Below are 16,815 nucleotides of genomic sequence, written 5' to 3'. Positions count from 1 at the left end.
CCCAAATTAATGCACATTCTCGATGTGTCTAGCAATTTCACAATAAAACATACACATACATTGGACAAAAAAATGCTACGCAACAGATCTATGATGCAGTCTACCTAGTTGAGGTAGTTCGATTGTCCAATTGCAAAAAAAAACAGGATTTACTAGAATAGCACAAATAAACTTATGCATTGTGATTGACTCTATTGAACATTATGAGTTGCACTCCATCATGTTCCTAGTAAGTAAGATAGTTCCTTATTGAGTATGAGCTGCGTGTGTGTGTGTGTGGGGGCGGGGGTAAAGGTGTGTGTGTGTGGGGGGGGGGTAAAGGTGTGTGTGTGAGGGGGGGTAAAGGCGTGTGTGTGAGGGGGGGTAAAGGTGTGTGTGTGAGGGGGGGGTAAAGATAAGCACGTGTGTGTGTGTGTGTTTGTATGTGTGTGTGTGTGTGTGTGTGTGTGTGTGTGTGTGTGTGTGTGTGTGTGTCCTGCCAGTATAAAATAGCAGTGTCAAACGTATTGTACATTTGTAGGTAAGGATGGGCAAAGATATTTATACATGTACAACATGCTTCAAGGACATATTGTAACCTTGTAGGTACAGTATAGAACATACTACATTTTCAGGAATATTAGAAGACCCACTACATGTACTTACAATCCCCTTGCCACTGAAGTTCGCGTTTCAGGTTGAGCAGTTCTGGCGGGAGGGGCGGTCTCCCCGAGCTGGTGGGTCCGATGGTGTTATACCCAGACAGCCGGGCCGGGTTTGAACTCTTGCCGGCAATGCTCACTGAGCCTGTGCGTAATGGGAGTGTGGGAGGGGCAGGAAGTTGTTGGGGTTTTGTGGTGGCACTACCGGGCCTGCGTAATCTCATACTGCCTCCTCTGAAGCCAGCACTGTACGGAATGGAAGCAAATGGAAAAAGAGACAGTGAAATGGAAAGACATAGTGAAATGGAGGGTGCTGCTCCGGACCTGCACAAACATTGTACCACTATGACCGAGGATCAAATGGTACTATACATGAAGTATAAGTCTACAAAAGTTCACAGGGGAGCTTAACTTAACGTGAGAGAAAGATACATGTACATGGAGAGTATACAAGTTCATTATAAGGAGAACTAGCTGCCACAAGCTAATAATGCACACTTTAATGGTGACAACATTAATAATAACTATACATGTTGAGTGCTGGAGGGCTCACAATTGACTGGACGATGGTATAGTGTTGTCCTCTTTAGCGATGGTGATCTGAGAGAGTCTACCCAACCATCTCTCCCGATCCTCGTTACTCTTGATTAGCAGGAGGATCCTCTTTATATTACGTTCACCTGTCATAGGGAACACAACCAGGACGCTTACTATTATGCACAAAACTACATAATAATTATGTAGCTCGATCCAATTAATGTACTTGATAAGCTATTGTAACAGCAATGTTATTCACCTACAGTACGTGTGTAGCCTAGATAGAGAGCCCATGTGCCCATTCACCTACAGTACGTGTGTAGCCTAGATAGAGAGCCCATGTGCCCATTCACCTACAGTACGTGTGTAGCCTAGATAGAGAGCCCATGTGCCCATTCACCTACAGTACGTGTGTAGCTTAGATAGAGAGCCCATGTGCCCATTCACCTACAGTACGTGTGTAGCCTAGATAGAGAGCCCATGTGCCCATTCACCTACAGTACGTGTGTAGCCTAGATAGAGAGCCCATGTGCCCATTCACCTACAGTACGTGTGTAGCCTAGATAGAGAGCCCATGTGCCCATTCACCTACAGTACGTGTGTAGCCTAGATAGAGAGCCCATGTGCCCATTCACCTACAGTACGTGTGTAGCTTAGATAGAGAGCTCATGTACCTATTTAGGCCTAAGAGAATGCCTAGCCTTGAGAACTAGGCATCTATATGAATGTGTTACTAAAAGACGTTGATTAGTAAAAAGAGGTTAAGTCCTCCACCAAAGCTCATCTGTACACAAGAACTGGAAGTGGCAGTGTACATGGTATAACCTACTTCCTACACAAGGCTGCATGGTATAACCTACCTCCTACACAAGGCTACATGGTATAACCTACCTCCTACACAAGGCTACATGGTATAACCTACCTCCTACACAAGGCTGCATGGCTGACTCTCCTTTATCTGCATGCTCTCGATGGCACTTGAGATGGCATCCTGAGAAAAAGAAATACAATCACAGAGTATAGTTGATCTTCCAGATGAAGGCTAGACCCCAAATAAATAGCAAACACTTGAGCTAGCTAGCACAAAGGGAAGTTACTCTCTGTTTACTAGTATACTATTATACGTATGTCGCAATCATTATTTTGGGAGGGGGTGGTCTCACGTTTACACTCGTAGGTGCCCTGTCCACCCTTGACGAGTGACCAGGGCAGGGTCTTGTTGCACACATCACAGTTGGATGGTGTGTGGTAGCTGATCTCTACGAAGTCGTGCCCTCGAACCTTCACTATCACCTCCTGCAATACACAAGCATCAGTAACAGCTAGCCAGGGTGTGCGCATTATGGCTTAAGAAAAAAGTCCAAAGGTCCTTGACCGTACGATACACAAACAGGGTGTATGTAGATTAAGTTGACTATACATTAATGTGCATGTGTGTGTGTGTGTGTGTGTGTGTGTGTGTGTGTGTGTGTGTATGTGTGTGTGTGTGTGTGTGTGTGTGTGTGTGTGTGTGTGTATCAATACATCAAAGGAATAGGCTAAATTATGTGAGTGTGTGGGTGTTACCTCTGCTTTGGCAGCTAGAGGGAAACTGGCCGGCTCTGACGGACTGTTATCCTTCTGTTGATCAATGTACGAAAGCTGTATGTGTGTGTGGGAGGGGGGGGGGGCAAGTGAATCATCAGGTATATAGATACTAACAAGCCACACACTATGGCTATGTGCATGAGTATCAAACTAGAAGGGAACTTGAAGCAGACATCTTACCACAAGGATCTTCTTAAGGTCGCTTGGTTTAACTCTGAAGGTCTCGTGTTCTCCACTTCGAAGGGTACGAACAGTGTAGATTTGACTGCAGGGAGACAACAATGTCAGTACTAAACAGAAGGAACAAGCTATAGGACTGGCACATCATACACAATGCATACAGTGTGGTAATGTAGTATGAGATCTAAATGCTTTATGCACAACTTATATTGACCATCATTACCTACTCTTGGTAGTTATTTATAGGTACAGATATGTTGTTTAGAATGCCCCAGGGCAATTCAGTACCTGAATTCTAGAGAGTTGAGGTAGACTCCGGACTCCATGTCCTCCTCCTTCTCGTAGATCATGAGTCGCTTCATCGTGAATGACATCACCATGAACTGTGTGTGTGTGTGGGTGGGTGGGTAGGTGGATGAGCATAAAACAAAAATTGGAAACTTCAATAAGTAAAGGGCCTATACAAAGTGATCCCGTTGCCACGTTAAGTCATGTAGCATACACACAAAGTCTCTATACATGTGCTAGAGAGAAAGGACAGTACATGAATTCTACACAGTACATACCACATCCTTCCATCCTTTCCTTGTGGGAGGGTGACCCTTGGGGATCTGCAAGTGACACGTGTCTCTCTCCAGAACTGCAGGGACACAGAAACCAATATTAGTACTGTGTCAAGTAATGTACTAGTTACATGTACAACTGTCAGTTGTGCCAATTAATGTCTTGGCTTATGGTACAATTCTAATGAAAGATAATTATGTATGCTACAGCACAGTTGTTACTTGGACAATACTTATTGTGTTCAGCTGTCAACAAGGGGAAGTGCATATTCCCCCGGTCAACTCACTCGGTGAGAATTCAGAGCCGACGTTAGTCCCATCAGGAAACTCCCCGTTAGGCTGTCCGAGGGTCTGCTTGAGTTGCTTGAGTTGCTGCTCACTCTGCAGTAGCTTCACCTGGAGATCTTGACGCAGTGTCTGCTCTTCACTGATTTTCTACACAAGCAAAAAATCGTGTACATCAATTCATATCTATACATGTAAGTTATAGTTATGGCAGCTGAGAGAGTCCCCAAACCATTGATTAAACAGGAGGTAACTTGAACACGCCAATGTTTAAAATAGAAGAACTGTCGAGCTTTGAGAATAGAGCTATAACTATACAGTAAGACACAGTTTACATAGACTTGGTAATAATCACGGGGCTCCTGCCAACATCTCCGAGTTCGCTTGCGTTGCCACTAATGGCCATAGAATAAGCTCAGCTAACATGGCCCCCTGCTGTGAACTTTACTGGCCAGCTTCCCTCTCTATAAGAACAGCAGCTGTACATTGCTCACCGAAGACACGTCCTCCAACTCTTTCCGATACTTGGAGACCATGTCGGCGTACTTGTCCCTCTCCCTGCCCAGTTGGCCCTGGAGCTTCCGTACCTCGCGGTCCTCTCTCTTGGGAGCATTGCTGGGATGCTTACCACCTTTGGATGTGTTAGGCCGGGAGAGCATCACCTGGAGGGAGGGGGAGAGGGGAGATCAATTGCGTACATAATTCACAGTGAAAGGAAAGTGTATACACTGAAGCCAAGTTGGTTCAAAAGAGTATTTTCAAAATGCACAGGAGAGAATGTGTACAAGCAGGAGCACATGACGAGAATATTATGGGCTTCTGGTACAAGTCATATAACACGTATAGTTTAGAAAGCACGAGTTAGCTAGAGGTACAATAAGAGAAAGGGTATTAAGAAGTCATTGACACGAGGAGAAGAGCTCAGAGCACTCAGCGAGTGTGTGTTCCACTGATTGTGTACCTGAGTGAGTTTGTTGATGGCCTCCACTTTGAGCACCCTCTCAGTGTCCAGAGACTTCTGCAGTTTCTTCATTTGGTCTTCGTGCTCACTTGACCCTGACACAAAGTCATTCAACTCTGCACACACACACACACACAGAGGATATTGATGAAAATTGCTAATTACTCATGGCTGCTATGATCTAAAATGCTTAGACACTGTTTAGGAAGTTTCCACATGATTTAGAAGCCCAAAGGGCTGGTTGTAGTATCCCGAACGTATCAAAAATGTGAATTTCAGAAGTAATTTTAAGGTGTTCCAATTTACTTCATACTTTAAATAAGTATTTAACAAGTGAACTACAAACATACTTGTATAGCTGTAGAGCCTGTATATCCACGCATGCACTTTCATTATCATTTATTTCTACAATCTTAGATGACGTACTTGTCTCTGCAATGCGCAGTGACTCCTTGAGGTTCTCACACTCGTCAATCCTGTACTCCAGCTTACCCTCCACCATGATAAGATGCTCTTCAATCTGGACAAGAATGGGAATTAATGTGAGCTAGGTACACACATGTAGTAATGCCACATACATAAATAAAAATGGTTTACTTGAATTGCTCATAAATCACATATTTTTTTAGCTCTAAACGGTCTATGACATGTGTGAATGACTTTTTCCAAGCTCAAATCAAATAATTATAGCTAGGAGGTCGCTAGTGTCATGTCCACTTTGGTCCTCAAGCTCTAGTGTATTAAATTTCTCGACCACACACACTTAACTACCATGGCACATTTATTGTACCTGAGCTGCCCTTGCCATCTTCTCAGTAATGGCTATCTTGTGTCGAGTGATGAGCTCGTTCATCTCCAACTCTATAACAGCCTTGTAGCGGTCAAAGTCACTCAGTTTGCTCTCAGCCATAGATTTAGCCAAGTTAACTCTCTCTAGCCGTCCAGTCAGTATCTCCACCTCACCACGCAAGTGAATTCTGTGGAGGAGGAGGAGGTACGTGAAGTTTGGGAACTAAGAAAAGGTAAAGGAAAATGTACACTGTAGTGTATATTGTAGGCTACTAGGCTATACATAAGCTCACAAGATAGTGACTAATATTTGCCAGCTCTGACAACAATATAAAACTATGGCATGATACATGCACTCAGGGATGTGCCCAGACTGATCGGTGGTGGTTGGCTCTAGACAAAAATAACCATATCCTATATAGGCCTATAGTTTACTACATAAAAGAGGCAAATTTGTGTAGTGATTGAGATTGAATATACCCACCACTTCAAAAATGTTGGGCACATCACTATACTGCACACGTAGCAACTATGCTTTGGGAAGTAAAAAATGAGGTAAAGGTTGTAAAGGAAAATGTACATTGTAGGCTAATTAAGCCATACACGTATTTCATCCTACATGTAGTACGTGCCACAGTTTAATAAAAAAAGCATGCATAAACTTACAGCTCTTGATCAGATGCTTTCGAGTCTTTTCGATTGGACACATCTTTCAACTGGTTATGAATATTTTGCTGCATATAAAAGACACAGTAAGTGCAGAAACACACACACACATAAGGTAGTACACATGTATGCATGTTACACGTACAGTTCTGGCTGGTGTCAGCATACTACATTACATTGTAGTCGCCTGCTCAGGCTGTAATCATTTTAACACGTACTGTAGGTAAAGTGGACACACCTACATATATACAATGTAGGTCTCCTTTATTTTGAAATTACTATAAAAGCTCATGGTCATCCAATTTCAACAATTTTCTGAAAGCTTAGAAGGAGCCCAATCAGATGGTATGCTCAAATCTCAAATTTGGAATAGGCGATAAATTTCCCATTTTGTCACCAAAATAGAATTTTGATTTTCTCTCTAAAGCTTTCAGAAATCATAAAATTAATGTTATTGGACCAACGGAACTGATGTTATGGCTGTTTAAAGACGTACATGTACAATACACATGATCTAAAGCTGACCTTTTCTTTCTTTTCATCCTCCAGTTCGTCTCTGAGCTGCTTTAGTGACATGTCCACTGACATGGACTCGCTCTTGAGACGATACACAGTGTCTTCCAGGCGCTGCTTGTCAGACTTGAGTGCTGAGAGTTGGTCCAGGAGGGACGCTTCTCGAGACTGGAGCTCATCGATCAGTTTGTCGTTGTGTCGCTTGCTGTCTGTCTCTGACTTGAGTCTCTTGCGACTCTCATTCTGTATGACCTTGAGCTGCATGGGAATGAAAGAGTGGGAATAAAGCTGTGATTCTAAACTGCTAGCAAATGCTGAGAGGTCATAACATCATACTCAAGAGATGTGCTTAATTCCATATCTCTTAAACACGCCCTATTAGATCATTGACAGATACAAATCCGAAAAAAGAATGCTAACTTTGTAAGCTAACTTTAACTGCTCGATCAGATTAATTTTTATAGCACAGCACTCATGTAGCTAATGTACAGTACATGCACATGTACACAGCTGTACCTTCTCCGTGGCAATCTCCAGCTCTTTGGATACTTTTCTTGCCTCGTCTCGAGAGTTCTCAATGTCCATTTCCAGCATGGAGCATTGGTGCTGAGAGGAGTTGTACCTCTCAATGGCCTTCACCTTGGCTTCTTGTTCAGCAGAGAACTTGGCCTGGAGCTCTGTACACAACAACAAGGTATACACGATGTAAGTGGTGCGAGAAAATCAAAAATCATACCTGAAGGTTACAATTTGTACACTAGCTACTACAGTATAACAGTACATATAACTAGTTGTTTACCAACTGCCAACACTACTTAAGTATTTTCTTCTCTTCAAACACCCCCACACACACGCACCCCACCCACCACACACTCACCCATGTACGCTGCATGTTCACTGGAAGATGATGCGTGTCGAACTTTCATTTTCTCCTTTATAGCCTCGAAATCCTTGGTCAATTGTTCGTGTCTCAACTTGAGAGACTTTAGTGCCAACTCAGCATCAGCTTTCTGCTTCTCCAGTTGATTGGAGGTTCTCTTGGCTTTCTTGGTCTCATCACTCGCCTCTTTATATTTGGAGGCGAGAGCTGACAAGTCGTCCTCCTGAGAACTGGCCATTCCTAAGCAAGGGAAATCAACACACGTATAACTGTGCGGGTATTCGTTCTAGATCAATGAATCTCGCTAATAGAATATCATGCTGTACATGTACAGTCATGAAGGTAATGAATTATTATTATGTGCGAGGTAAAGGTCTCCAAGGTTTCTATAAAGGTCTCCAAGGTTTCTATAAAACGAACGGTGTCTTGAAATAACTGATACTACTAGTGCATTTGGGCTACGTTTTATTATTGGGTGTAGTCATAAATCAATTTTACATGAACTGTATTCACCTGCTCAGGCAATACCTAGCCTAGAATATAAGCCACTATTTTGGTACCAATTAAGCCTTGAAAATGATGTTATAATCTCTATCAACGCACTCATTAACTATAGCCACGCTCCACCCGGCCCCCATACACACACACACCACTTGAGTGACTCACTCTCTAGCTCAGTCTTCTTGGCCTGCAGCTCAGAGCGCATCTTCTTCTCCCTGTCCAGTTCTGTCTTCAGGGAGTGGGCCATTTGTTCCAGAGAGTTCTTCTCACTCTGGGTGGAAGCACACCGCTCCTCCATTGCTTTCAGTGATGACTTCACCATCACCAGCTCCTACAGGGGGACAAGGAATAGTGATGGAAGGAATTGTCTTATCAACTAAATTTGCCAACTCAATATCTGAGGCTTGTTCCAGCAAAGAAGACACCACTGATAACAGCATGCATACATGTAACTACATAACATGTACATGTACATGTACGGTAACAACTGATGGTTAGGATTACATGATTATGTTTGTGATAAGACATACTCTAGAGAAAGAGGCAGTGGTCATAAAAAAACACATGTACACAGGAACCTACCTTCTGTAAGACCTGCTTGCTATCAGACAGCTTGTTTTTCTGCTCAGTGACTGATTGGAGGTCTTGCTTCACTCGTTTCAAGTCTACCTGGAGGTGCTCTGCACTTTGACCCTCTAGCATCCTGCTCCGTAGCTCAATCACCTGGTCGCTCAACTACACATAGCAATGACACAAACACAAGGGATCAACACAGGAAGTGGGTGTGGTGGACACACGTTGCCAGGACACTTCATAAGTACTCATTATTTGTTTGTGTCCACCCAATACAATAATGAGAAATTAACACTATTATTATTATATACCGTATATTTTGAGGGTATAAACTTTCGCGGAATAGCAGCCTTTCTGCAGCATGCATGCATGCGATATTAAATTCGTGGGTATAAATGTTTGAGGTACATGCTTAATCAGCGAAAACCGCAAACATTTATACCCTCAAAATATACACGCTATACGGTACATGTACGAAAAATCATTGTACACATGCATGGCACATATTTTACACAGAGCTTGGGGGATAAAGGCATTGCACTGGTTAGGTATGTACTCACATGTGCCTTTTCCTCCTCTGCAGCCTCACACCTCGTGGTCATCTCATTCATCTCCATTCGAATCATGGCCATCTTCCTCTCCACCGTTATTACCGTCTCCTCTTTGCCCCGTTTCAGCTGAACCTCTGTTTCCACATCGGTCAGAGCTCTTGCAAGACGCTTCTCCAGTGACCTGTGGGGTAGGTCAAACAGGTAAGTGGAAGGATGAATAAGCTCGGCATGTGGTAGTCGAATAGCAGTGATTACACTGCAATGCTTAAGTGGGTACGTGATAACAATATATATACATATATGCTCGTGATACAGAGAATTTCAGGTTGGTTGCCTGCTAGTTAAAAGTTAAAGTGCTGCACTTTGACTTTCAACCAACTTGAAATCCTCCGTACATCACTAACATGTATAGCTATAATACCCACGTTGAAAACTATGCTACATAAGTGAATATTTCCCCCAAAGAAGGAACACTGATTAGGTGGAATGTACAGTATGTGCAGGTACTCTTATATAATGCTCCATAGATCTTAAGTGCTCTGGGCATACACACACACACACACAAACACAAGAACTGAATGCTAACAAGAATAGTTGTGTGTCTCACTTCATTGATCTCTCTAGCTCTTCTTTATCTCTCTTCTCTTGATGAAGCTGGTCCTCTAGTCGAGAGTTGGCATCACTCAACTCACCCACACGTTTCTCTTCCTTCTTCTGTGGGTAGAACACAAAAATTATGAGCACAATTAATGGATGCGCTTGTAAGGACGGTATATACAGTGTTGTGAGCCTAAAATAAAATAAAATATTGGCCATATAATTTTTGTGTATGACATAATTATAACAAGTTGTGTATAAATTATGCTTACAGAGTTGCTCTGCTTTTCTCTGGTGTCCAACAGTCTGAGAAAAAAGAAGAAGAAAAAATACAAGAATTATGTAACACATATCTTGGAGGATTAATCACTGTGGCAACTTTGACATACTGTATATGTTTATACCTTCGTCCTTTGGAGAAGGTGAATCCGACAAATGGAAGATGATTGCCAGCAAAGTCCTACACACAATTAATAAAAACACTTGTGAAATAAATAATATTGTTGGGTCATTGAAAGTATAATATGCAGCTGGTATGTATAATAGTCCTGATATGGATGACCCCAATGACCTCTGTTGTGGACAGTACAGACTATTACGCAACTACGTGCAATCAAAACATGATTAGTAGGGGGGAAATCAATTAATCAAACAAGACAAAACAGAACCAAACCATCTGCCATGCACATATCTACTGTACAGCATAAACAGTTGCATAGCAGGTCAAATTAGAGTGATTTAACAGAGGTACATGTACAGAGGGAGTGTCTAAAGTCATCAATTGTCATGTAAGCAAGCGATACAATCATACACCTGTACATGCACATGTATATGCAGGCAGATATACGTACGTGTGTGTGTGTGTGTAATCAGTACACATACAATCACTAGGGTTTCAATGTGATACATGCAAGGGGGTTCCAAATGAGCCACAAGACCTGCCAACAACAACACAACAGCACACTGTATAAAGCAGCCATCACCACCACACCTAGCTCACAAGACATAGCAAGAAGAGCTGGGGTATCTTATCAACACAGGGCATTCCTATCAGGGCCGGGTACACAAATATTTGCTGTTCATAAGGCCATAAAAATTCTATCCATTTGCCTGTATAGGTATCACATGTATATACACACCCTATACAACATGGAACAGTTTTTTTTCTTAATTTTCTAAGTGTGCCTTAGCTTTAAAAACAGAGAGAACAGTGAAATGCAGCTATACATGTATAATATTGAAGAGTCGATCTTTACCCACTGTACACTCACCCTGGGTGTAGCGAAGGTCTCCACTTTGTCCTTATCATCATCAAGGACGTCAAAGTACTGAGTGTCCATGTCCCCCTTCAGCTCTGGCACCACAGGCGGGACTTGACTGTGTATATTCTCAAACGTCCATAAATCATTCGTAAAGTATGGGTGGCGTTTCACAGCAGAAGAGCCCTTACTGCCCAGGCGAACATTACTGTGTGTGTGTGTGTGTGTGTGTGTGTGTGTGTGTGTGTGTGTGTGTGTGTGTGTGGTGTGTGTGGTGTGTGTGTGTGTGTGTGTGTGTGTGTGTGTGTGTGTGTGTGTGTGTGTGCGTGCGTGCGTGTGTGCGTGCGTGTTGTAATGGAGGGTGTACTTAAATAAAAATAGTATGTACTCAATTTTAGAGAAAATTGCTCCCACCAAAGATAAAAGTACAATCAAAAAAGGAAATTTAAACATTACCATCCACTGTACATGTAAATATACATGCCTGTCTTGTTGATCTGAACAAATATTGGAATTGAAATCTGAGTTGTATAAAAGCTAAGTGGGTGTTATATTTCACTGACCCAGAGTCGAGGAATTTCTTGATGAGATCTTTGGCATATCGAGAGACTCTGACCTCCTCCGGAAACTCGAGTGAATTCTTGTGATCCATGATCTTCCCGTACGTGCCAATCACCGTGTCAGCATAGAAGGGCGTGTCTCCGCACAGCATCTCGAACAAGACCACACCCACTGACCACCAGTCACACTCCTGGCCATAGTAGCCATCCCCGCCTTGTGACTTGAGGACCTCGGGAGAGATGTAGTCGGGAGTACCCACGGCTGTGTCACACCTCACCCTGCCAGTCTGGGGGTAGGAGAGTTGTGTACAGAATTATAATAATTATTGTCATACATAATTATAGAGCATGCACATACGGTGTTGTATTTCATGGCAATGGCTCAAGCACTCAGTGGAAGCCACTAAAGAAAGGGACAAGATGGCAGCCTTGTAGTACACGTATGCGTCTTTTGAAGAAGAGCTTCTACTTCTACAAACAATTCTAATAGAAATTGAAGCCTCTACACTGTACACGTATAAGCCTCACTATACAAGTATATCAATCTTCATGTGGTACCACTTATTCTTCATACTCCACTATAGACAGACGCAATCAGTAGCTGGTACCTTGTCCATTTTCATGCAGGTTCCAAAGTCGGCCAGTTTCAAGTGTCCCCGTGTGTCCATGAGCATGTTGTCTGGTTTGATGTCTCTGTGCACATAGCCCAGTTTGTGGATGGCCTCCAGCGCTAGTGTCAGCTCAGCTATATAGAACCTAGCCCACTCATCAGGGATCTCAAATCGGCCCATCAGACTCACCATGTCACCACCTAGAGTGTGCATGAGCAACGGGCATGAGAGGTAGACCAGCAATGCAGCTGTATCTTACAGTACACACTGTGCTGCATGTCAATGTGCATGAGCAGGACACTTGACTTGCATACTAAGTGAGACAAAAAGTTCTATTTTCTTGCACAACACACAGTGTATGTGCATGCAGTCAGTACTATACATACATGTATTCTAATAACTGTACAGTCACAAGAAATAGGCTTAGTTTTCACACAATTCAAGGAAACAGCTTATCAATTATCGATCAGAATTACAGGCATAATCTTGCTAATCAGGGGAAAAGACACAGTACATGCATCTCACTATCATTGTCGGTGTAATCAAAAGAGCCCATTGGAGCATCATCACAATCATACAATGTAGCTAGCACATACCATGCATTCTTCATAGCATATATGCCACATATAGTACACAGTGGACGAGCAGAACCGGCCATATGGCAGACACACACAGTGTTTATATACACACGCTATATGGCTACCATTCTTCTAATACACATAGTACAGAAATGAAGTAATGAAAACCAATTCTGTTGTTGTCTCAAAATACGTTCTGATGTGGTGCGAACAATGTAAACCCTGGAAGTATATTTGGCTGTCAAACTGCCTCTAGCAATCTACTGGGTACATACGTAAGACATGTACATGTACATGTAATATATACTGTATGTAAACGTAAGACACATGCACATGCATGGACATGTAGTATAATTATGCATAAGGGTCCTATGTATACATGCTCAATTTATAGATGTGTGAGGGATATTTCAGGGAAGAACCAAAGTAATCTGAAGCTCTAGGTTAGACAGAGTGCTGAGGGTTGTGTTAATACACACCTGGCATGTACTCCATGACCATGTACAGGTAGTTGGTGTCCTGGAAGGCGTAATGGAGCTCCACAATCCATTCAGAGTCTGCGTGGGCCATGATGTCTCTCTCCTCCCAGAAGAACGCCGAGTCAGACCTCTTGATCATCTCGAATTTAGAGAGTAGCTTCATGGCATACACCTTGTTGGACTCCTTCATTCGGACCTAGCGTGTGTGTGGGTGTGTGTGTGTGTGTGCGTGCGTGTGTGTGTGTATGACAAAAAGCATACAAATGGAAGGGGGTGGGGGGATGGCTGTCCACTGTATCCCCTCAGCTCTTACAAAATGCTCACCACAAACGGGTGGTATAACCCTATATTCAGTAATATAAAAAAAACCTGTGTGTGCATGAGTAAAGTGACGCTATATGTGGTTCCCTCCACACTGTGTTTGCTCATGCACACAGTCCAGTCTCAACACAGAGGCCATCAACAGCACAACCACTAACCCTAACACAACCACTCACCAGTTGAACTTCTCCAAATGCTCCTCGTCCGATGATCTTCTCAACTTTGAAGTCATCGGCTGATAACCGACTCTCAACAATTGTCCCCACAGAAGATTCATCTGAAATTAAATAAAGAATAATTATAAAGACACATATACACCAAGCTGGAACAACCGATACAACCTTGTGTACATTCAAGCTTTTGTGAAAGCAATCTTAAGCTCCCATCATCCCATCTCCGTAATACAAACAGATTAAGCAAACTTGCCATTATGTTTAAAGCTATCACAACCAACTCATACCCACCCTATACAACACCTGCTCTACTCCGGGGCCCAATGTGACCACACAAACAGCAGGTATAAATATGCACAAGTACACACCATCTATTGTGAGTACTGGAAGAGTAAAGTATACAATTATGATTATAATTATGCTCCCTTATTCCTTATAGGGGTCATATATACATTCTCTTTAAGGATCATTAGATTCAAGCAGTTTCAGACCAAGCTACTGATTTAGCTAATGGAGTAGTTCTATTACAGAGGCACAAAGTGGCCCACCACCTTATAGGGGAAGTACAGCAGTAGTAAGTACTAGTACAGGTGCCAATGTGGGCACTCGAATATATTAACAGTGAACAACAATTGAGGCACCCTGTTATGCCAAGCTAGACACAGGGGAATGTGACTGGCTCCAAAAAACACACCAATCACAGAACAAGCATACAGTATGTACGTCACAAACAAACCACCATCAGAAGAGTGGGTGTCAGCTATAGAGCACAGCAAGTATTGCATTCTACGCACTACACTGTCGTAATTCAAGGATCTTAACCCGTACAAATTCCAAGGATGCTCAACCATCATGAACCCTGTGTGAGAGGAAGCTGTAACTTTCCCATTAGGGACGGATGTGTACTCTCACAGGCAACCCACCCCCCCCCCTACAACATTAGGGACGGACGTATGCTCTCACAGGCAACCCCCCCCTCCTACAACATTAGGGACAGACGTATGCTCTCACAGGCAACCCCCCCCCCTACAACATTAGGGACGGACGTGTGCTCTCACAGGCAATCCCCCCCCCCCCCTACAACATTAGGGACGGACGTGTGCTCTCACAGGCAACCCCCCCCCCCCCCCTACAACATTTCAATCAACACACTATACAGTTACTATTGAAGTACATGCCCAGTATGAGGTGGGTGTATTTCAATATACCTACAGTGTAATTCAGCACGTGTGTATACACGACGTATTATACACAGGAAAGTCGACAGCTTAAATTAGGTGTGGGATGATAAGGTAGAATTACTCAGTGTACGGCATATAATACACAAGCAGTGAGACTGTTTAAGGGGCCCTATATGTGTTATACAGAGCCAATTGAGAGGAGGGAGTGTTATCTGATTGATTAATCCAAAAGGACATTTCTTGATTAATTACTGAGGAGTGTTTAGCATGCAGAGGAAAATAGCAAGGATGCCTGTACACTTATCTTACATGCAGCTGGGATGTGCATGCGTATCATGTGTACATGTACCATACTCATTGGGTCATGACAATAGCTATAGGCTAAGCCACACAGTGCAATGCTTTTTTAACACACATACACACGAGGTAATTTGTACAAAGGAATTTCAATCAGCACTTCAAGGCAAACACCAGTTACACTACAACAACATCATACGTACTCCACCCACTAACATTTAGGACACCTGATACTTTGTGTTGTTTTCAACTGAGACTCATGGAGACTCTACAGTAACTATGAGCCTCTGCTCGCACATACAGCCGTGATACTTACAACGACGCTTGAAGTTCTCAAAGTTCTTGTTCCTGCTGAGAGCTGGATGCTCTATGTCTTCAAATACAGCCGTTACAGCATCCTGCAGAATGACAAAATAGTACATTAAAATCTCGAGAGAAATCCCTTGTACAAAGAATACTTTATCTATGTATAAGAATTCATTGAAGACTATAAGTCTATAAAAGGAGTATTATAAAACATGAATTAAATTGGAGGATGCTACTAAGAATTTAGACATTATCCGTTTTTAATACTATTTCTAGAGCTCCTTTTGATGTGGTTAATGCACACATTCTACAAGCATGTTGAGATGAGTAACTGATGTAAACACGGGCCCTCCACGCTAGAAACAACACCTAACAGAGGGCTACAATGTGGAGAATGCTACGCGTGACATTTTGGACAAGGGGTGGGAGATAAAATTACCTACTGTGTTTACTGAGAAATATTCATGATAAATTAATGTGCAACTATATTCATAGCTTGAAAGATACTCGTGGACATATGGTCTTCACGTCTCTATATAATTTAACAATTAACATTATACATAGTATTAATACAGTCGATGACAATCACGACATACAATAAAATATTGACACATGAGACGTTTCTATTATAATAGGAGGATGTTACAAGTTAATGCTCTCTTTTACGCAACACGTCACATGATACAGTGGGCTAGGTGGGTGATAACACGGTGACCAACATAGTGAAAAGAACCAACAAGGGTTCAAGGTTTTCGTGCCAGATAATGTCCCTTCTTGATGTATGTACGCACTCACCAACAATCCATCCACATGAATCACAGATTGAGGGTTACATATTTCTTTCTCTAGTACAGTAAACCGTTCATTCAGACTAGTAGCCATGATGCTGGCTCCGAGATACCGAATGATTTGACTCTCCCACTCGCAGCTTTATTAATACTACATACACAATTAGATTTCGGTGCGATTAAACAACTTCTTGTAGCTTGTAACTTGTCGGCATAGGCATAGGCCTTTCCTCTACACTATTAGCATGTTCATATAGTCCAAATCACAGTAGTTAGCTAGTACTTTCCAATCGCAGGAGGACAGTGTCTCGCTAGCTAGCTAACTATCTCTCAGTTTGCAGTTGTCTTTAGCCCCACCCCATTTCCTTCGGATAATTAGAAGGGTACGTACGTGTGTGTGATATTGGTGGTGGGTGAATCAAAGGTTGTAAATTTGAT

General features: G+C 42.6%; 1 protein-coding gene across 1 annotated transcript; it reads right to left on the bottom strand.

The window, feature by feature from the left end:
• Positions 1-16: 16 nt before the first annotated feature.
• LOC135332102 (rho-associated protein kinase 1-like) lies at positions 17-16,739 on the bottom strand. The gene is made up of 31 exons (XM_064527425.1): positions 16,385-16,739; positions 15,600-15,681; positions 13,809-13,909; positions 13,312-13,507; positions 12,252-12,454; positions 11,647-11,930; positions 11,096-11,291; positions 10,229-10,284; positions 10,097-10,130; positions 9,835-9,941; positions 9,237-9,408; positions 8,686-8,838; positions 8,269-8,434; positions 7,600-7,842; positions 7,239-7,399; positions 6,735-6,980; positions 6,210-6,277; positions 5,545-5,731; positions 5,181-5,274; positions 4,755-4,870; positions 4,288-4,455; positions 3,796-3,943; positions 3,512-3,585; positions 3,234-3,328; positions 2,946-3,030; positions 2,745-2,819; positions 2,342-2,474; positions 2,101-2,169; positions 1,195-1,321; positions 646-887; positions 17-260 (listed from the first exon to the last, which is right to left on the bottom strand). The coding sequence occupies exons 1-31, from the start codon at positions 16,469-16,471 to the stop codon at positions 247-249; spliced, it is 4,182 nt and encodes a 1,393-aa protein (XP_064383495.1). The 5' UTR covers positions 16,472-16,739; the 3' UTR covers positions 17-246.
• Between the last annotated feature and the right edge of the window lie 76 nt (positions 16,740-16,815).

This window comes from Halichondria panicea, chromosome 2, assembly GCF_963675165.1.
Source record: "Halichondria panicea chromosome 2, odHalPani1.1, whole genome shotgun sequence".
Lineage (NCBI taxonomy): Eukaryota > Metazoa > Porifera > Demospongiae > Suberitida > Halichondriidae > Halichondria > Halichondria panicea.
This window is presented reverse-complemented; position numbering and strand designations above follow the sequence as displayed.